At 34.5% G+C, this 21,241-nt stretch overlaps 3 protein-coding genes across 3 annotated transcripts; 2 read left to right on the plus strand and 1 right to left on the minus strand.

The window, feature by feature from the left end:
- The first annotated feature begins 7,604 nt into the window (after nt 1-7,604).
- Nucleotides 7,605-8,934, plus strand: LOC131001270 (uncharacterized). The gene is made up of 4 exons (XM_057927612.1): nt 7,605-7,770; nt 7,958-8,095; nt 8,562-8,707; nt 8,814-8,934. Exons 1-3 carry the CDS (start codon nt 7,660-7,662, stop codon nt 8,694-8,696), a joined length of 384 nt encoding a protein of 127 aa, XP_057783595.1. The 5' UTR covers nt 7,605-7,659; the 3' UTR covers nt 8,697-8,707; nt 8,814-8,934.
- A 1,680-nt stretch (nt 8,935-10,614) lies between these two features.
- On the plus strand, nt 10,615-14,873 carry LOC131001272 (inosine triphosphate pyrophosphatase). The gene is made up of 8 exons (XM_057927614.1): nt 10,615-10,877; nt 10,966-11,030; nt 11,123-11,186; nt 11,260-11,269; nt 12,203-12,234; nt 12,322-12,434; nt 14,378-14,454; nt 14,584-14,873. The coding sequence occupies exons 1-8, from the start codon at nt 10,739-10,741 to the stop codon at nt 14,696-14,698; spliced, it is 615 nt and encodes a 204-aa protein (XP_057783597.1). The 5' UTR covers nt 10,615-10,738; the 3' UTR covers nt 14,699-14,873.
- Nucleotides 14,874-16,171: 1,298 nt separating this feature from the next.
- Nucleotides 16,172-19,810, minus strand: LOC131001271 (probable pectate lyase 8). Its single transcript, XM_057927613.1, has 6 exons — nt 19,555-19,810; nt 19,119-19,172; nt 18,425-18,499; nt 17,224-17,970; nt 17,006-17,144; nt 16,172-16,923 (listed from the first exon to the last, which is right to left on the minus strand). The coding sequence occupies exons 1-6, from the start codon at nt 19,653-19,655 to the stop codon at nt 16,702-16,704; spliced, it is 1,338 nt and encodes a 445-aa protein (XP_057783596.1). The 5' UTR covers nt 19,656-19,810; the 3' UTR covers nt 16,172-16,701.
- Nucleotides 19,811-21,241: the final 1,431 nt, after the last annotated feature.

Raw genomic sequence — 21,241 nt, forward strand, 5'->3', positions numbered from 1 at the left:
TTCTTTAATTGTCATTTCAATTTCAATTATGTGATCAAATTCCTTTTTGTGATCTTTCTGGAACGAAGGAACGACAGTAAATTAGTAACAGTGGCGGATCCACGGGCTGAAGCCCCCTCCCAATTTTTGATATATTATTTTTTTATATATCTATATATGTATGTATATAAATAAGAAATGCAAGAAAAAAATATAATATATTGCTTATAGTATCCAATTATGCATATTACTTGTTTAATATTGTACATAGATTTATTATATTTATGTTATTTTTATCCTATTTTTCTTTTGTATTTAATTTTTAATGTTAAAAAAATGTATAAAAGTATGTTTTTATATGCTTTCAATCTACTTGATGTTGAATTAGTTGAATTGCGAACAATTATCTATTATATTAAGTGATTGTTAAAAAGATGCATGAAAATGAAGTGTACAAAATGCTCAAAAAATTTTGCTTCGGGGGCTCCCGCTAACTCCCATATAAATATTTTCAGACACCATAATTCAACAAATTCAGCTCCCTAACGTTAAATCCTGGATTCACCCCTGATTTGTAAGAGTATCTAGAAAAAAGTAAAATAATACCGAAATTAATTTAGGATGACTGATACGATAAAAGTTTCGTATATTTTGATTCATCTCTCTCTCTCTCTCTCTCTCTCTCTCTCTCTCTATATATATATATATATATATATATATATATATATATATAGAAACAATGGTGTCAAATGGCCACATTGAACATGCAAACACAATATTTGGCCACTAATTGAAAAAACACAAATTATGGCCATTAATTAGGCAATATGCCACTACAAGAAAAACGCACATAGATAACGGAGTTTCTCCGTTATCTATACCCCAAAAAAACCGTTACATATAATGGTGTTGTCTATGATGAGCTCATACGTAACGGTAAAAAAACCGTTATCTATTATATTAGATAACAATACGATACGCTCATACGTAACGGTAAAATACCGTTGTCTATAGCCGTATAGATAACAGTAGGATGCGCTCATACGTAACGGTAGAATACCGTTATCTATAGTGTAATAAATAACAATATGATGCGCTCATACGTAACGCTTGTGTACCGTTATCTATACCAATTATAGATAACAGTTATGACTGTTATCATAGAATATATCAACCGTTATATATAAAGTATTTTAATTTTTTCTATTTTTTTAGAATTTTCCTAGTATCCATGTCCAAAAAATTAATAAATAAATTTAAAATAACCAAAATAATATTAAAACCCATAACATATGTTACATAACATCCAAACATTCAAAATACATAATCTTGAGTTTCAACACAAAATTATCACAAAATACAATGTACACACAGAAAAATAGCTCTATATGTTTTTTTATCCACAAAATAAAATAAAATGATTTCTCTCCCAAAGTATAAACTAAATGCATTCCTACCCCCTAACTCCACCTTAACTCCTCCTTGAATGCTTTATATACTCCACCACTTGGGATCAACAATGACTACACTTGGCATGCCTAATATACCCCTAATTGGGCGGACTGGGTAGGGTCAGGAGCGCGGGTCGCGTGCCGGGTAGGATCAGGCACGCGGGTCGGGTTAGGCACTTATGGCACTATTAGTGCCATAAATGCCAACGGATTTTTTTTTACTCCCCCTGCCATGTCTACCCCCCAGACCCCCGACCCCACCCACCCTCAAGCCAAAAGGAACTTTTTAAACACTTCCCCTAGGGTTTAGATATTTTCCATTTAGGGTTTAAATTATCCATTTAGGGTTTAAATGTTCCATTTAGGGTTTAGATGATGATGTTGTTTCTATATTTGTTCTGCATGTTTGGCAGTTATATGGCACTAATAGTGCCATAAGTGCTAAAAAGACCATTTTACTTTATTTTATTTTGGATTTTCGTTGGCACTTATGGCACTATTAGTGTCATAAAATAAAATAACAAAAGTAAAATTTGATTTATTTTTATCTAGGGGGAGTAATTTTTTTTTTGTTTTTGGCTTGGGGGTGGGTGGGGTCGGGGGTCTGGGGGGGTAGACAGGGCAGGAGGAGTAAAAAAAAAATTCGTTGTCACTTATGGCACTAATAGTGCCATAAGTGCCTAACCCGACCCGCGTGCCTGATCCTACTCGGCACGCGACTCGCGCTCCTGACCCTACCCAGTCCGCCCAATTAAGGGCAAAAACGTTCCAAGGCTATAAAAATGGCCAAAATTTATGTTTTTTCAATGAGTGGCCATAATTTGTGTTTTATGATCCATTTTGGCTATTCCAAAATTTTACTCTATATATATATATATATATATAATTTGAATCATGCGATGCACTCAGCCATGCAATTCATGCATCCTCTGTTGCGTACACTTGTTGCAAGTGCATGCAGGGAGATATTTATTGTTGGTTGTCTACACTTGTCGCAAACTTAAATTGCTACTTTATTTAATGTTTGGCGCCTAAAATTGGTTGTCATCTATTATTACGAGTTTACGACATAAATATGAGTCAGGGTGATGATAATGTATTCTGCCAAATTAATTTTCATATGTTTTGGTGGGAATGAATTTCCTTAAATTTGTCTGCAGTATATATATTAGGGCTTGTATTGCATTACAATCTAATTTTTTGCATCAATAAAATCATAACCATATTTCAGCCAGCGTAGACATGGATCCAGAAAAGCAAACGTGGTTTAATAATGAAAAGTTTCGATTAATATTGCATATGCATATATATTATTCAAGATATATTGTGAAACTTAGTATGACTAATAATGGTTATGTTTATGTTCGAAGTGCTAACGCAAGGATATATTTATTGAGTCGAGGGGAATGATAGAGTTTAGAAGAATTTGTGTTTAAAGAATGCATGGAGCTTTTTGAAAGTAGTAATATATTTTGGAAGAACTAAGCCATGATATTTATTAGGGATGTCAATCGGGCCAGCCCACCGAGTTTTCGGGTTAGCCCTATCGGGTTCCGGGTTAGTCGGGTGCGGGCTAATCGGGTTGGAGATTTTTTCGGGTTGTAAATCTTCAACCCTAACCCTAAACTTTCGGGTTTCGGGCTAGCCCATCGGGCTAATTAGGTTAAAGGCGTAAAAATAAAATTATCATTTGTATTTTATTATTTCTAATGATCTAATGTATAATGTATAAAATATACATAGATATTAAAGATATAAATTATATAGCAAAGCATGAAATGCAAAAATATAAGATATTCAAGATTACATAAACAAAATTATATTAAAATGAGATAGTAAAATTTAACATGTATCAATGCACTAGAATCAATTTGGATTATTACTGAATAATTAGTGGATTTGCCATGCACGTCTCATTGACAGGAAAAAAAATGGTATCACTTTAAAATGAGATACTAATAATTAATTTTTAACTAATGAGATACTAACAATCAATTTCTACAAAAAATTCGTAATTAATTTCACTTTTTTTAATGAGATTGCACACACACACACACATATATTCTAACTAATTAATTTCATTTTTTTTAATGAGGCTACATATATATATTTAAGCAAATACCATAGATCTAAACATAACAGAAGTTGTAATTGGATGTATCAGTCACAATTCCGTCAGCCCACCGGGCCAGCCCATCGGGTTTTCGGGCTAGCCCTATCGGGTTTCGGGTTAGTCGGGTGCGGGCTAATCGGGCTGGAGATTTTTTCGGGTTGCGATTTTTCAACCCTAACCCTCTAATTTTGTCGGGTTATTCGGGTCGGCCCACGGGTTTCGGGCTGCATTGACATCCCTAATATTTATAACACGAGGCTTGATAATGCGTGTAAGAGCCGCTCTGTGACGGTGGTTGCGCCGACGCGCTTGTTGTCTTTACTTGAATAATATACTAATGGTTACGAAGGTCGGAGTATTATAATATAACGTGAAAAAAATACTAGTAATTATGACATTGATGTCCTTAAATAATTAAATATTCCCTCCGTCCACAATAAAACTTCAGAAATTTCCTTTTCGGGACATCCAAAAAAATAAATTCTATTTCATTTTTTTACTATACTTTAATAATACTCCATTTACTCTTACTTTTTCTCCTTTTTATAACAACACTAATTAGAACACATTTTCTCCACTCCTTATATAACACAACACTAATTACAACACATTTTCACATTTTTCAATATACTCAATAACTTCGTCTTAAAACTCATGTCACTTCCTCCTAAAATAATTTTATTGTGGACGGGCAAAATATAAGGTAGTGTTATCATCGTGAAAAAAGTATGGGATAATTGAAAGTAACGGCAATTATTAACTTACTAATATGGCACTAATGTGACATCACTTGGAATATCACTTGCGCTGCAATCGGTGCCTTAATTATTTGTAAATTTCTCAACATAAAAGGAAAATGTTTTGGAATTAAACAATAACATTCATATGCATAATAATGCTTTAGATGTTGCCTATTGATTAGACTGTTGAAATCCAACAGTTCAAGTAATTCAATTATTCTATTTGTAATATTGCCTTTTTCAATCAAAGGTAATTAAATAGTACAGGTATCTCTCTCTCTATAAATATATAGAATAATGTTGTTTTTCATATCATATTATCATCTGAAACTGAGTAGAAATGGAGAAGGCAGGCCCCAATTTCACCATCAAGAAATTTGCAACAGTTTTCATGATAACATTTCTGCTGCTATCCCTTGGTAAATATATTATCGTTATTCATATTCTGGTTATTTTTATATAGTTATCTTTCCATTCGGTCATTTCTCATATCCGTTCTCGATCAAAACAGTGAAATATTTCTTGAGATCAAATATATTATGACAATGGAATAATAAGACGGAAATGTACGTGCCAAAATAATTAATAAGAGCTACTCCCTCCGTCCCACGAGTCTTGACACGTTTTCTTTTTTAGGCCGTCCCACGAATCTTGACACGTTTCCTTTTTTGGCAATAATTATTACTTTCTCTCTCCTAATTTATCACCTTTATTATATTCTCTCTCCTACTTTATCACTTTTATTACCTTCTCTCTCCTACTTTATCAATTTTATACTTTATTAATTACACACTTAAAACACTAATCTACAACTCCTTAATTCCCGTGCCGAACCCAAACGTGTCAAGACTCGCGGGACGGAGGGAGTAGCATCCACAGTGGTGACTCGACAGGGGGACTCGAGTCACCACTGTATCGCGTAAGCCCACTGTGGGCTGGCCTTACTCGAGGCTAACCCGAAATTTCGAGTATGGCCCGATGTGGTTCACAAGTGCCTTAAAAGAAATTTAATTTCAAAATTTCGAACGGGCTGATTCAATTTTTTTTTTCATTTGTTTTGGCTTCCAACGGCTGTATAGCCGTTTAACCTTTTTTGAAAAAAAAATATGTCTTCAGTTTTTTTTGTAATTTTTTAGGATTTTAAAATTGATGCAATTTAAATTTGAAGTAATTTGTGTTATTTAAATTTGTGCAATTAATTTTAAATAAAAAATATAAAAATCAAAACTAAAAAGATCGAGTAAGAGATCAAGTCATTCCACCGTGACCTCCTTACTCATTGTGGTCCCCCTCTTCTATGAAATAAGCTATCAAGTCATCCCATTGTGGATGCTCTTATTTAGTTATTAGATCTATGATCATATATAATTAGACGGAAACATTTCCTCTGTTATTATGTTTTCTATGTATGAGACAATAGTTTTCATATATTAAAATAATGCTTTGTTGACGATTAATAAGAATAATGTTAGATTTTATAAGGTACCACCATATATATGTATTAAGTATAGAACGATGTGACTTTTGGTGTAATTAATTTGCAGAATGTGCGGCGATGGAAGTTGAAACTCACTGCATAGGAAAATGTGCTGATTTTGATTGCGATATACTGTGCCGAGAAGGAGAGTATGAAGGAGGGGAATGCAGTCCACCACAACATGAAGATTGTTGTTGCTATGTATCCCAATAGAGTCGTTGCCATATTATACGACACCTTAAACTCAATAAGGTTTTGAAGCCAACTCAGTGCTGATCTTTGCTTTTACTTAATAGCAACGTACCCTAATCTCATGATTTACAAATTCTAAAATCCGTGGGTGGGTAGTAAGTAACTAGTAAGATTACGAAAATGAGAACCACCATGAAGCGATTAATTAAAGTTTATTATACTCGATTAGGGTACAATTTCATCTTTAGCATTAAAATCAAAATTAAACCTTATATTAATTAAAAATAAAAATTATAATAATTAAATGTCGGGTATATCGGCCACTTCATCATCTTGAACAAATTGATTTTTGTTTAAATTGTTGAATTTGTATACTGAAAGTAAGAACATTTATGCTTGTTACAATGATTCTCAAGTTCACTATTTTAACTCCTATCTGAATTCTCCATAATTGCATGTGTATATCCAATGTTTCTATATAAGTAGATTATATGGTGGGTTGGAGATCACCAAAGATCATATAATTGAAATAACCTTATGAAATATAAAATTGATCACAACCGAGCGCCTCTAGGATGAGTGTTGTTGGTTTAGGCTGCAACATAGATGGAATTTGTTTGTCTTGGCTACTTGTCTACACTGGTGTGTGTAAACGTATTGCTAGAATCACAATGAGATGTATTTTTCTATCTGCCTTAAGTGAAGAATCAAGATCTCGGTGACTTAACGCAATCTAAATCCTAATAAGATTTCATGTGTATATATAAATTTGTATATATATCACTTTGATTTACTATGGGCAGAGTTCACATATTAACTTAGTACTCTGTATCTTTGGTAATAGTAATTTATATATGACATTTGGTAATTTTATTAGGTAACTGTATTTGGTGTATAATGATAACATCCCCTTGAGGAGCTCGAAAGGTTTATTGCATTAAATCATGCAGGTTAATTAAGTTCAGGTGCAATAATAAGGTTGAGTGATACTACTTAAAGATTAATAAGAAAAACTACAAGAAATTGGTTGGATACTGACGAAAAATTCCGTCGGTAAAATAAAAAACTCTGTCGTAAATTCGGTCGGTGTCCGACATGTTTTCTTGTAGCGAAATTAATTAATACTTCATTTGTCTCATTAAAACATGAACATTTGTAAGTGGTACGGGTTTTAAAAAATGTTAAATAAAAGTGTATTGTAAGTGAAAAAATGGTCCCTCTTTATAAAAAGAAGAGTTAAAAAGTAAAGGACTTGTGGTGGGGTAGGGTGCAAAAATAGAAGAAAATGAATAAAATGTTGATTCAAATTTTGTTCATTAGTTATAGTTGGATTTGTTAGAACAAATTGTAAGTCTATTATTTTTTTATTACGTTATTTTTATGGGACGAATGGTATGAAATGACATATTTGAATCATTTGTCCAAGGTGCTTTGCTGATTTATCATAGTCAAACTGACTGGTTTATGTGATGTTATGAAAACTATACAATTGGTTTAATAAAATTAATTAGAAGTTTAACATCTTGCCGATTTACACAAAACTGTATTTGCAGATCCTTCAATCCTCATCCACAAAGCAACCGAAGCATTCGCAAAACACACACAATTCTTACATGTGTATAAGTATTTTTCTTCCCCAACCAGCCACCATTCTCGTATAAATTAACTAACTCTAATTATCACAAAAATGAAGCAAAATTTTGAAAAATGGCACTTCACCGGCTAACTTCCAAATTCATAATCAATGGATCACACACATTGCTCAACAATGCATGGTTTTGCAGAGGATTTGTCTCTGCCACAGCGCCATCTCACAAAGTAAGCCACATTAATTTATGTTGTTAATTTTTTCAAAAAAATAAATTAAATTAAGAACTTTTGAGTTGTTTTATTACTGGAGTATTTATGATGGATTGGGAGAATAAAATGTGATGCGTGAGTACAAAAGGGGAAAATAATATGTTGGATTATTGCACAATATAAGGAAATTTGTGTGATTAAATAGGAGAAAATTGATAAAGAGACGTGCGAGAAGATCATAGAAACAGCGGAAACGGTGAAAGATGGGTCGAAAGATGTGGTTAAGGAAGTCAAGCGCGTCGGCGAAGCTATCACCGAAAAGGTCACCAACGCTACCGGAAATGTATGTAATTTAATCGCTCTCTCTTCAAAAAAGAGATACTATAACAATTTGCCTTTTAATTTTCTTCTCTATAAAGGTGCGTTACAGAAGGGATTTAAAGGGAGAAAATTGAATAATCTTTTTTTTTTATAACAAATTTATCAACTAAAGAGCACACACTCTAAAAGATATTTACTTTGCATGATTGATAAAATGCATGATTGAGTATTTTTATTCTGAAAAATATGATTGTTTCAATCTCACTCTTTCATAGATAAAAATCAAACAAAAATAGTTTAATGATAAAAATAATCAACGGCATTGGGATATCTCAAAATTTCAATCCATTAAAATAAATAAAAAATTAATCTTACTATTTTTATATATCAAGACCAATTCTCCAAACTAAATGCGCCCCTAAGAATATTATGAAATTTTACTGCATATAATTTTGCAGGGTAGTTTAATACTAATTTTACGTTGGCAGATGGTGGCGGATGCGGCCAAGAAGGGATTTGAACGCGCGGCGGAGACAGCGGACACTAAAAAAAGCAAAGATTTGTTAGACACAGGCAAAGTCGTCGCCGAAGCTTTAAAGGAAAAGGTCGAAAAAAAGGATTAATGAATGAAAGGGTAGTATTTTTTATATATACTATGTATAAACATAATACTCTTATATTTTAAATAGTAATTAATTATTATTTTTTGTAATCCTATTCTACCTTTATCTTTATTGCAGCCGAACAATCCATTTTTCGGAAAGGAAATTTATTAGGAAAATACGCAATCAAATCGCAAAATAGGGGGGGGGGGGAATGGTGAGCATTTTGAATGATGAATAATAAACCATTTTAGACGTGTTTGATATTGGCTAATACTCCCTCCGTCCATAAAAGAATTTCCTATATTTCCTTTTTGGGACGTCCACAAAAGAACTTCCTACCTATTTTTGGACTATACCCCACCACTTATAACCCTCTTACTTTTCACTTTTCACAACTCCCAATATTAATTATAACACCTTTTCACCACTCTCAATACACTCAACTACCTTTTATCCACTCTCAATACACTCAACAATATTCTTTCTACCTTTTATCCACTCTCAATACACTCAACAATATTCTTTCTTAAAACCCGTGCCACTCCCTCCTAGGAAGTTCTTTCATGAACGGAGGGAGTACATTGTATTAGTTAATTTAGTACAGATCAGTCTAATGTTTGGTGTATTTAGTAATAATGTGGATGACCCGATTTAATTTCACGACCCAGTATTATTAATCCAGAATTCTTAGGATTAATAATACCACCTCCCCCTAGGATTAACTTAAACCAGGATATTCTGTATTTAGTCATGATAGCAAACACAACTCAGTATTAATAATCTGTCATTATCCACGCTAAATATCCTGATTACAAATTATCCTACATAATCCTTTACTGAAAATCAAACGAGAGAGAGAGAGAGAGAGAGAGAGAGAGAGAAAAGTCGCAAAGCTGTGAAGATTACCATTTCATCTGTATCTGATAAATATTGAAGGTTATTGCTTCATCAGTATGCATACTTTATGTATGTGATTATATATTTAAAAGTAGATCAAGAGAGAGACAATTAAAAAAATCCTTGATTGAAATAAAAGAGAATTATAGAAAAGAAATATAAGTAAAATAAATAATAAATATTTAATTAAATGTATGTTAAATATATCGAATATAGTCTTATACATTATTTAGAATATTATTACAAACCAAAATTTGGAATCGCATATAGAATTACACATAGAATTAAATAATGGAAAATTATTCTTTCACTAGAAACGAATCAAAAATTCGTATACATAAATAAGTTGATAACTGAATCAAATCGAATACTAAATCGTATAACTGATATTCGAATAATAAACGAATACCAAATCAAATAGTTCAATCGTTTTATGAAATAGAAATCGAATATCAGGATATTCAATTTGATTCGTATACATCCCTATTCAATGTGGAGCCCGTCCCCGTCCTCCATCAATAAACGTTTACAAATAATGCAATATGATTTTATTAAAATTTATATTGCAAACTATTTTTTTTAATTTAATTATCACACTTAAAAGTAAATGTTAATATGCATGCATGATACTATATTATAAAGTCATTTTAAATAATTTTGCTTAATTTGATATTCAATTTGAAATCTTGATATTTTCATTAGAAATTCTTCGATTCAAACTCGAATACAAATAATTTTTTTGAATTGATCAATTTCAAATACTATTGTTTGATTAAAAAATAAACCATATATTCGAATAACCGTTAATCTCTTTCATGCACAACTTGCATGAGTTGCTCAATTTTTTTAGAGATTTCTACCAAAGAAATAAAAATCATATCAATGGTGATTACGTGTGTAATATTTGTATTAGAAATTGTGTCAATATACATGTATAAAATTATATATATTTATCTCAAAATAATTATTATTGTGATAAAAAATGAAGTAAATAATTATTAAAACATTACCTTTTTTTTATATCAATAATTAATATCCGCCAAAAAACAATTCACCATCCGCGCCAGTCGCGATCGGTCGTTTCCATATACTTTGGTCAAACAAAACAAGTGACCAACTGTTCTTAAAAGTAAACAGGCAGACTAGAAAACAAAAGAGCGGGAATGATGGCGGCGGCTGGTGGCGGTAGGGCGGCGGTGCTGTCTCAGCCGGTGACATTCGTAACAGGCAACGCCAAGAAGCTCGAAGAAGTTCGCGCAATTCTCGGCAACTCGATCCCCTTTCGTTCGCTTAAACTTGATTGTGCGTTACGCATCCTCGGTCTAGTCGTCGACGTTTGGGATTTGTTTTACTTAATCCTTTTAGGAATTTATTCTTTTATTTTAATCAGTGCCAGAGTTACAAGGCGAGCCTGAGGAGATTTCTAGAGAAAAGGCTCGATTAGCTGCGAAAGAGGTACGAACAGATTGTGCAGAGAATGTGTTTGTATAAATGTTTATAAGAGAATGATGTTTACTAGTCGTTGGTTGTGTTGTTTCGTTGAAAAGGTAGACGGGCCCGTGCTGGTGGAGGATACTTGTCTCTGTTTCAATGCTCTCAAGGGTCTACCTGGTAATATAAATCTATGTGCATGAATCGTGATGAATGTTTAGAATATGGCTGATGATCGACGCAATTTTTGCAGGGCCTTACATGTAAGTTCCATGCATATTCTTCCAGCAAGGTGAAGTTGTTTTTATAATTTTCTTTGGGGGCTTTGTGAATTACGAACTCATAAACTTATGGATGGCGAACGTAGTATTTACAGTAGTATCGAACTATGGATCTTGTATGTGGATAATGGCAACTTTATCAGCCCCGTGGAGGTTCTTTTCTTTCGTTGGATACGGTGTGTTACATCTAAGAGAATGGCGATTTTGTCAGCCATAAGATGTTCCTAATCATAAAAGTTTATGCTGATATAACTCAAAATTGATAAACAAAGTTGAATGTACCTTAAACCTTTCATGCCTGAAAGAATGGTTTCTATTTATCTTTGAAGTTACATGCTGCTAGTTGTTTATGTTAATATAACCTATAGTTGATCGATCAACTGAGTCTGAGTGGTATTGTTCTTCATATTTGGTCCCTTGCAGTAGCATGCTATAATGTCTAAACTCTTCCTTTAAGGCTTTATATTTGCTTATGCATTAGGTGTATTTTGTACCTTAATCTTACTTTTAGTTTTTTGCTCCTTTGTTTTGCATACTATTCATTCTTATCTTTGCAATTTCTTTTAGGGGTTCATGATAGCGAACTTGTTTTTCAATAATGATCACTTTTACCTCCCCCACCCCTCAATGTTGTCCCCATCTTCCTCTGGGCGTGCTTAATGTTGTAAATGTTATTGCGCGATTATTCCTCATGATTCTTTAGCAAAATTTGGACCGTGTCATGAATTGCAAGCTTTACCAGACTAGGTTGAGACAAATACTCCATTTTAATTTTATGCTTCTTTGGTTACTACTTTGGACATTTTCTTAATTTGTTAATGCGCACAAAAGAATCAATTTATCTTACGCAGTTCCATCTAATCATTTTGCTTTTTGTGTAATTTACCCCACTGAACTGGATAAACAAAATTGCAGCAAGTGGTTTCTGCAGAAGATTGATCATGAAGGTATTGCTGCCAAGCGTAGTTTCTTGTCTTGTTCAATTATTTCTGAAACTTGCGTCCTACTTTATACTTGCTTCTGTTTCCCTTTAGGTCTGAATAATTTGTTGATGGCATATGACGATAAATCTGCTTATGCTCTCTGTATATTCTCTCTCGCTATTGGGCCAAATGCAGATCCAATAACTTTTTTGGGGAAGACTCCGGTATGCTCTTTGCTTCCTATAATAAACTAAATTGCTTTTATTCTTCTTGTTACAGAAAACTAGATCTAATGGCTTGGTCTTCTACACAACTTGAAATAGAAGTATGCTGATGCTAGTTTCAGGGAAAAAGAAGGAAAAGAGTTCAGAAGATATTACTGACTCAGCCATTCTCCTCTCTTTTCTTATCTTTTTCTAAGGACACTTCTGTGTTTTTATCTCCAACAAAAATGATTAAACAACTCTTCGTAAATTGTACTCCTTCCGTCCTATAAAAATAGTCAGAATTTTCCATCTGGGGACGTCCACAAAAAAATAGTCCTATTCCATTTATAAACACTATTCCACGACAAATCAACACATATTACCCTCAATATGTCAACTTATTTACTTATCCTATCACATATGGCCCACCACTTTAATTTAACCTAAATTCTATTATCCACTAAGATGGGTTCCTTTCTCCACTCACAATACACTCAATTACAATTATTAAAACCCGTATCACTCCCGTTTAGGATTCTTTTTACCAGGACGAAGGGAGTAGTAAATTAGCACATACAAACAGTAATTTATAGAGAGGTCTTGAAGCTTGGTGACCAAGGCTAGTAAGGCTGAGAACATGGCTGTGTTTGAGCCAATTCTTGAGCCCAAAGAATACTTATAGAACAACTCCTAACCACTTCTCCTATCTTCAAGCTTTTGATGAAGTCTTCCTTATTATTTATTCTCCATTTGAATATGCAACATTAAAATCTATAACTATTATTACAATATATCATAGACTATATCCAAACAAATAAAGAAGGCAAAATATAATTTAGTGTCAAAATTTACACTAACATTTAGTTCATAATACATTAATACCCCGTCTGATGAGCATGTCAATGAACACCATCTTCTTTTAGCTTAAGCCTTTTCCTGAAACTTCAATTCTTTCTGTCTAATAATGCTTTGGTACAGCTGAGAATTTTACCTAACCAAATAATACGGAAAATATTAAGTTAAGAAAGCCAAATGTAGTTAAATCTTCAAACTGTATTTCTATCTAAACAGGAGCTTATGCTGCTTAAGATGTAACTTATTTCAAGATTCTTCAAATCACGGATAGTGCAACCTAGCAAAAGTGATTCTCCTTATATATACTTTTATGTCCCTTATCTTGTGGGAATATCTAAATACGAATAGTAAGAGGTTCATATTTCATATATTAGTGGTGATTAAACAGATAAATGCTTATTATTCTTGATATATGTGGAGGGTCAAATTGGTTGCAAAATTCATCTCGCTTATGAGCTGGTCAAAATTCTTACCACTTTTCCTCATACCTAATAATTGGTCGACAATCTAACCAACTCTACCATCACAAGTCTTTAAGTTGTACTACAATTTATATTGCCATGAATTTACTTGTGCACAGATGTACTAATACATTCTTGTGAAACTCAATGCATGTACTTTTACGCTGTTTTTTCTATACCTATGTCAGGATTGGCTCTGATTTTGTAACTTCACGTGAATGTTTGAGTGTACATTGTACAATATATAGATGAACCCTGTTTTAATATTGAACTAGTGCCTTCCAAGTTGGGACTGTGTATGCACTAATATATGCATCCAACACTCTAGCTGCCCTTTATCTAGCTCTTAAAGCGAGCCCTAATAACGGCTCGTTAGCTACATAGCTCATAGCTACAAGTAGAGTAGATCGGTAGTCCCTTATTCAATTCCTTCGGAATTGTCGGGACGTTAAGGAAGCTACTATCTAGCGTTCGTGACCTACAGCTAGTAGGTCACTCACTCGCTAAGAGCTACTTATAGATGAGAGCTTCCTTGTGGAGATATGGTCTTTGTGAATGAGCGATAACGAAATCCTTGCATGCCCGATCGATTCATTCTTTCTTTGAGTGCCACAGAAGTGATATAAGTTGCGGCTGCCATTTCAGGGAAAGATAGTTCCTCCTAGGGGACCGACTGATTTTGGATGGGATCCAGTTTTCCAACCTGATGGATATGACCAAACGTAAGCTCATAACTCGACTCTGCTCCCTAGTTTTAAAGACTTTGGTTTTATTTATTACGTAACTTCATAACTTGCCAACCAATTTGCCATAAAAGCCGGCCTACTAACCGAACTATGTGCTTTTTATAGTTATGCCGAGATGCCCAAGGAAGAGAAGAACAAGATTTCTCACCGTTACAGGGCCCTTGCACAGGTTAAATCATACTTTGCTGAGGCTAAATACGCTTTCCTGTCCGAATCCTAAACTCAAGAATGCTCTATGCCTTTTATAGAAGAACATGGAAGTATGTTTATGCAAATTGTGATCCCAAATTTAGAAGCAAAGAAACTCTTTAAATGGTTTTGCAACAAAATTTTACAGTTATCCTAGGATCCCTGAGGGCTCCCATTTTTATGCAATGGCAGGAGTGCTTTTTCTCTATTGGTCTCACCCCCCTTCCTTGTTGATCTAAAATACTTGTCTATTTATTCATATTTCCTCAGGCAATTAGAACTAATCAAGTAGCAGCAAAACATTAGATACGATGGTAACAACCATTAGAGAGCAATCAAGATAAAAAAGTTGAAAGTGATTAAGATTATTGTTGCTTAAGGAAAAATAAGTGGGTTGAACATATTGTTAGTGCATGGTACCTTGGTTTGTATTGAATGTGAGAATGACACCTGTGGATATAAACAAGTAACATGGGCATTAGCAAATGCATGTGGGCATCATTGGTGAATTAATTGTGACTCGGCTGGTTGGCCCCATTATGTCTATACGAAAAAGGGAAAATTGTTAGCTCACTTGCTATATGGACCCATCATCACATGCTAGGCTATGTGGTTCACCAATCGTTGCATGTGATCTAACATCCTTCAGTTTTCATATATGTGATGCGTTTCGCATGGGATATTTTTCAATGTGCAGTATTTATTAGTGCCAAAAATTTGGGTGCATCTCATTTTAATTAATTAAGGTGTTTTTGTTAAGATTTCTTGTAATTAAAATTTATGAATTCTTAATTGGCTGTATAATTCCTTTTTAAAACTAATAGACATTTGTAGGATAATGTTTTTTATCAACCTATTTTTCGATTGTTCAGTATCTTACTAATTTATTATTGACAATTTGACCTAGTAATGAGTCTTCTGCTTTTGAATAGAGTTAAAGAGTTAGATTAGATTTAATTAAAATCAAATTAAAAGGGAATGGGGCGTGCGGCCGGATGCACCGCCTCTTTATTAATTGTATTGGGGTAATTGCTGTTAAAACTGAAAATGATATTTCTTCTACTTTATATGGTAATATGCTAACATCTCGTATCCCATGGAGATTTAGCCTTGTTTCTGTCAAAGTTTGATGGGGTCTATGGCAATTTATTTGGCGACTATTTTCGCACTTTTTCCAAAGAAAAAGGTGCCTACATTGTACGGTCTTTGTAGGGCGGTTGCTATGAATGATACAGACGGATCTCTCTCTTAACTTATCAGATGAGAATGAGATTCCCCTCTCTACATTTCTTATTTTATTTTATAGGTATATTGTTGTTCATTAAATAATGGAGTAGTAAAATGCAATCCAAGATGAGAATACGGATCAGTCAAACATGCTGTTATAATCACAACTTGTCAGGAAGATGAAGTAAAATCCAAATAAATAAAATCCATAATCAAACCGGAAAAAAAAAATAAGGACAAAGGTAGCTATCACAGAACAAGAAAAAAACAGCAAAAATGTAGTAAAAGCATAATGCATTGAACCTTACTACTTACATACTATGCATCATCTATTACAGGAAGTTCCTCTTTTTGTTTTTTTTTTCTTCTCCACAATGTTTTGGACACTCACACTATAATAGCTTCGTATGGCTCCAGACAAGAAGGAAAGGTAGATTTTCAAAGGGGCAACCACAATTTTTGTGGACGATGATAAAACAGATATTTATATATATATATAGATATTCTCTGTTAGGACAGGGATGGAGGTGGAGAAGATTTTGGACAACGCTTCCGCACCTGTTTCCAGAGACGATGTTTTGTTTGGATTGAAGCAGGCCGAGGTTGCACAATAATGTGATGGCGGGGAGGCAATGGAGGAGAGTGTGGAATGTCCAGACATGTATAAAAAATGTACACTTGCCAATGTGAATGAAGCATGGGATTGAAAAAAAATTGACTCTTAAATAGGTATATTGTAAGGCTTGGGAAGAAGGCAGGGAAACAAGACCTCCTTTCTTTGTTCCTTTTCCATGTGGGTAGGCTAGGCTAGCACTGGCGCCCCCGGCGGCAGCCAAGGACCCCGGCACCGGAAGTGATGGTTCCGACCATGGAGGAAGACTTTGCACCCAAACTGGAAGCCCGAGCATAGCTGGCTGAGGCTCCAGCTCCTGACGGTGTGAAGTAAGCCCCGTTGAGCATCAGGTCTCCTTCTGATCTCCAGTTCCAGCTCTTCCATCTGCCTGCATCTGTGTCGACTCTCTTTGTCACCTGATCATGGAAATGCCACACCATTTAATTTAATCTTTGTTTATATGTGACTGACAAGTGGAAATCTTGAGACTTGCAATACCTCCTTTGCAAAAGGATTGACTGGTGCTAGGTATCTGTTGCCTTGGCTGTTGATGGTGGGCTCTGCACTTCCGCCTATCGCATACATCTCCCAATGAGTGTAGTCGTTGTTCACGACGTGGAAGTAGCCATGTCTGCACCTGTAATATTTTTTTCATAACAAGTTAGATGGATTTCATAACCATGTATATATATTGTTGATTTAGTATATTAGCATACCTTGGCATTCTCTGAATGAGGCCCTCTCCGAAATGGTTGAATGCAATAGTGGCCTGCATTTGCTTGTCTCTCATATAAGAGTCACTGTGGCCTAATAGAATGACCTCATTGTGGTGTGTGAAGTAGTTGTTGGAAATGGTGATGGCAGTGGATCCCATGACGGCATCGACAAGGCCGTCGGCGCAGTTAGAGAGGGAGTTATGGTCGACCCAAATGTGGCTGGAGCCGAAGATGGAAATGGCATCACCATCAGCCATAGTCCTCCAACCGTAATGGGAAGGGGAGCTCCTGACCATGGCATTGCCAGTGGGTTTGCAATCATGAATGTGCAGACCATGGATAATAACATTAGTAACAAACTGGATAGTGATGCATGCACCATTAGCAATGTGGACATTCGTTCCACGTCCATCTATGGTCTTAAAGCTGTTCATGATCAACTCCTGCTTCAGCGTAATAACCATGTCTCGCTTGAAGACGATCCACAGAGGCTCGTCCTGGATCACAGCGTGCCGCAGAGTGCCCGGCCTCGGGTTCACAGGGTCGTCGTCCCCAGCATCCGTCACAACATAGTAGCGCCCATCGCGCCCCCCAATCGCGTTGCGCCCAAACCCAATCCCGCAGTCTGCCAGCCGCTTCCGGTTCCTCTGCCAGTTGGCGTCGCAGCGCCAGCAGTCGTCGATGGGGTTCCCCGTTCCGCATGAGAAGAAACCCAGTTTTCTCCTCTCCGTGCTGTTTCTTGTGGCCCTGTACGGTACCAACCAAATTAGACCCCACATTTTATTAAAGGATTCTGTGTCGGTGGAGTTAATCACCGGTCATTCACTCACGTACAATGTTCAATTTTTGGATTCATAAACATTAACATATCAATGGAAAACTAGCGAAACAGAATTAAATAAGCAAGAACATGAATCTTGAAAAATTGAGAATTAAATTGGCCGTTGTGTGAAGGAATGGTGTACAAGGATACAAGAAAAAAGAGGCCCCCATTGACACATTCATTAAATAACTGTATAGAAATAAACATAGCATGTGGGTAGGGCTTCTGCAAAAGCATAGTAACATTGAATTTTTTATGACCACAACGAGAATAACTCATTAACACCAACTGCTACTGAACCTCCTAGCCGACTACTCTCTACTAAATGCTTCCAAGAATTGTTTAAAGTTTAAAATATGAAAGAGAGAAGACACCTACATCTCTACCATTCTTGCCACCTCCTCTGGATCATCCACCGCGTGTTCGTTCAAATACTCCTCAATTCCTTCCAACCTGAACCAAAAGTTTTTTTAATGGATTAAATAAAGTACATAATAATCACATGATTTTGTAAGACTAGTTTTTCTTCAAGATTGGGTCATTGAATTTTGACCAGGAGTTTACCATTTAGGCGAGACCGAATCAACTATAGCTGATTCTGTAGGGAGCCCATTAAATTGAAAAGGAAATAATAGTATAAATTTGATCCACATGGGGTGTCAGTTGCTACCGACATTTCACAAAATATACTATACATTTATCTATTTCAGCTTATTAATTTTGGCATTCCACTTTACAAAATGCCTAACGCCTCACACATGACATGACACACCCACCTATTGTACCACACACGAGTGCTGTACATTGCTCAAGGTAGTGGCAAAACGCATTTGAGAGAGAAAAATTGAAATCATCTAATAACTGTCATCTGAAAAAAGAGAATCAAAATGTAGTGCTCCAAATAACACACAACACAAGAATCCGAGGGGGATTCGCCTAACAACCGATTAAACGGAACGGCGATGATATGATAGTGGTTATTTTGGAAGATCCCACGGCTTAGATCACACTTGAAAAAACAGACGGTTCAGATATGAAGACAGTGAAAAGTAGTGTCAGCAAGTTTACTCACTTTTCCGCCGCCGTCGAATTCCCAGACCTCTGCACCTCCTCTTTCTCAACCGCACTGCCGCAACAAAAATAAATGAACAAGATAAATGCAAATAACATCGAATCACAAAAATATTGAGATTTTCACTCTAATGTGAATAGCACTTCCTTTCCCATTCTCAAACATAAATAAGCATAACATTTTGGCGCAAAATGCAGGTGATTCACGAAGCAGATTTGAGAGACAGATGGCGCAAAAAAGCAAAAACGAACGAAATTCAAGTAACAAATTATGAAAAAGAGAACCGCGACAACTCCACCGAAATTGTGCGATTAAGACAAAATTCAGAATTAAATATGCAGAAATCAGTGTTTCAGAGCATTCCCCAAATGCTCAAGCTGGAAAAGCAAGCATTATCAAGGAAATTGAAAATACAGCAAAAGTATCCAAGTTGAACCTCAAAATAGCTGATTCATCTTTCTGAATTCTACACAGAGCTCCAGCGACAAACGCAAACAGCAGCAGCGAAAACAGAGGTAGCCATTTCTTCGACGCCATTATGTGACCTCTCCCTCTCTCTCTCTCTCTCTCTCTCTGAGTAAATGCGTATGTATATGTGTAAAACGTATGTATTTGATTCGGTGAAGAATGTGGAAGAGAAGGGAATTTGTAAGAGACGAAAATGGAGCAGAAAAAGGTTGCGCTACGACCAACATAACGGCCTCCTGCTCGTTTTATAGACTGTGACGCTAAGAGAAACGTTAGACTTAACGTCCGTTAACTAACTGCCATTACTACCATACCACTTCCACTAATTACCGGTTAACTGCATTCACTGCCAATCACGATTCTGCTATTATTTATTTATTTTATTTTTTGTTCCTTTCACCCTGCCATGATACTGCTTTGTTAAAGTTTGTCCTTAGATGGAAATATATTATTCATCGTATTACCAGATTTTATTTTATGTTTCTTATAACAACGTATTCTAAGATTAATATTTGAATTGGCACAAGCCACTGTTTCACAATCTATACCTATTACACAAGAGCCTCGCTTTAAATTCTCTAAAAAAAAATCTTATTTTATAAAATATGATTTGCTTATTATATCACTTATATATATATTGGTTAAATGTACAAATTAGTACATTGTACACATAAAAAATTTAAAAATATATTATGATAAATATTTTATATGTTTTTTTTTACTTGAAATATTTTATACGTTAATAATTATTTAAGTAGTGGTGGTATCAATTATAACTCTTCATCCACATACGTTAGTATTTTTTATTTTGAAATTTAATAATTTGAATTACAAATGATTTATTTAATAGTCCGATTAGAATTTTAATTTTTTCTAGAATCCTTGAAATTAAAATTAATTATGTAAAGATGAAACCTATAAATAAACATGAATTTCAATCAATCTTCTTTTCTTTTTTGTCGCGATGCTTAATTAATTAAAATTAATTTTTAATATTAAATTTAGATGAGTTTTATGATATTATAATTTTTAAAAATTATTCAATAATTGGTTCAGAAAATATATTAAAATAATAAATGTTACTCTTCTCCGTCCCTCAAACATCTTCTTCTCTTCCTATTTTGGTCCGTTCTCAAAATATTTTTCTAACCTATTTTTGGAAACAATTCCACTAATTATTACACTTACTATCTTTATTTTTTGTGAGACTCATTCTCCACTCATCAAATACACTTTTATTAAAACTCATGTCACCCTTTCTCTTAGAAAGATGTTTGAGGAATGGATGGAATACTAATAAAATGAAATGAAATAAATTTGCACTCATAAAAAAAATATTTGCTAAAATAATTTTTAATTACATGTGAACGTAATTTCTGTTAGCAACAGTAAAAAAATGAAGATGTATGTTTTGTGGACTTGCAACTAATAAGGATGAGAGAATATAATTAATGAATAATGAATTATCGGGCAGTTAATCACAGTGTATTGTGCTTTAGATTGTACTAATCTGTAAAGTATTTTTACTACTCTATCCGTTCATGATAAGTGTAATATAAATATGAGAATATGAGTTTTAAGAAAATATTGAGAAATGTATATAAAGTGGAGAAAATGTCCCAATAAATTGATTTGTTAGGTAATAAATAAATTAT

This window comes from Salvia miltiorrhiza, chromosome 8, assembly GCF_028751815.1.
Source record: "Salvia miltiorrhiza cultivar Shanhuang (shh) chromosome 8, IMPLAD_Smil_shh, whole genome shotgun sequence".
Lineage (NCBI taxonomy): Eukaryota > Viridiplantae > Streptophyta > Magnoliopsida > Lamiales > Lamiaceae > Salvia > Salvia miltiorrhiza.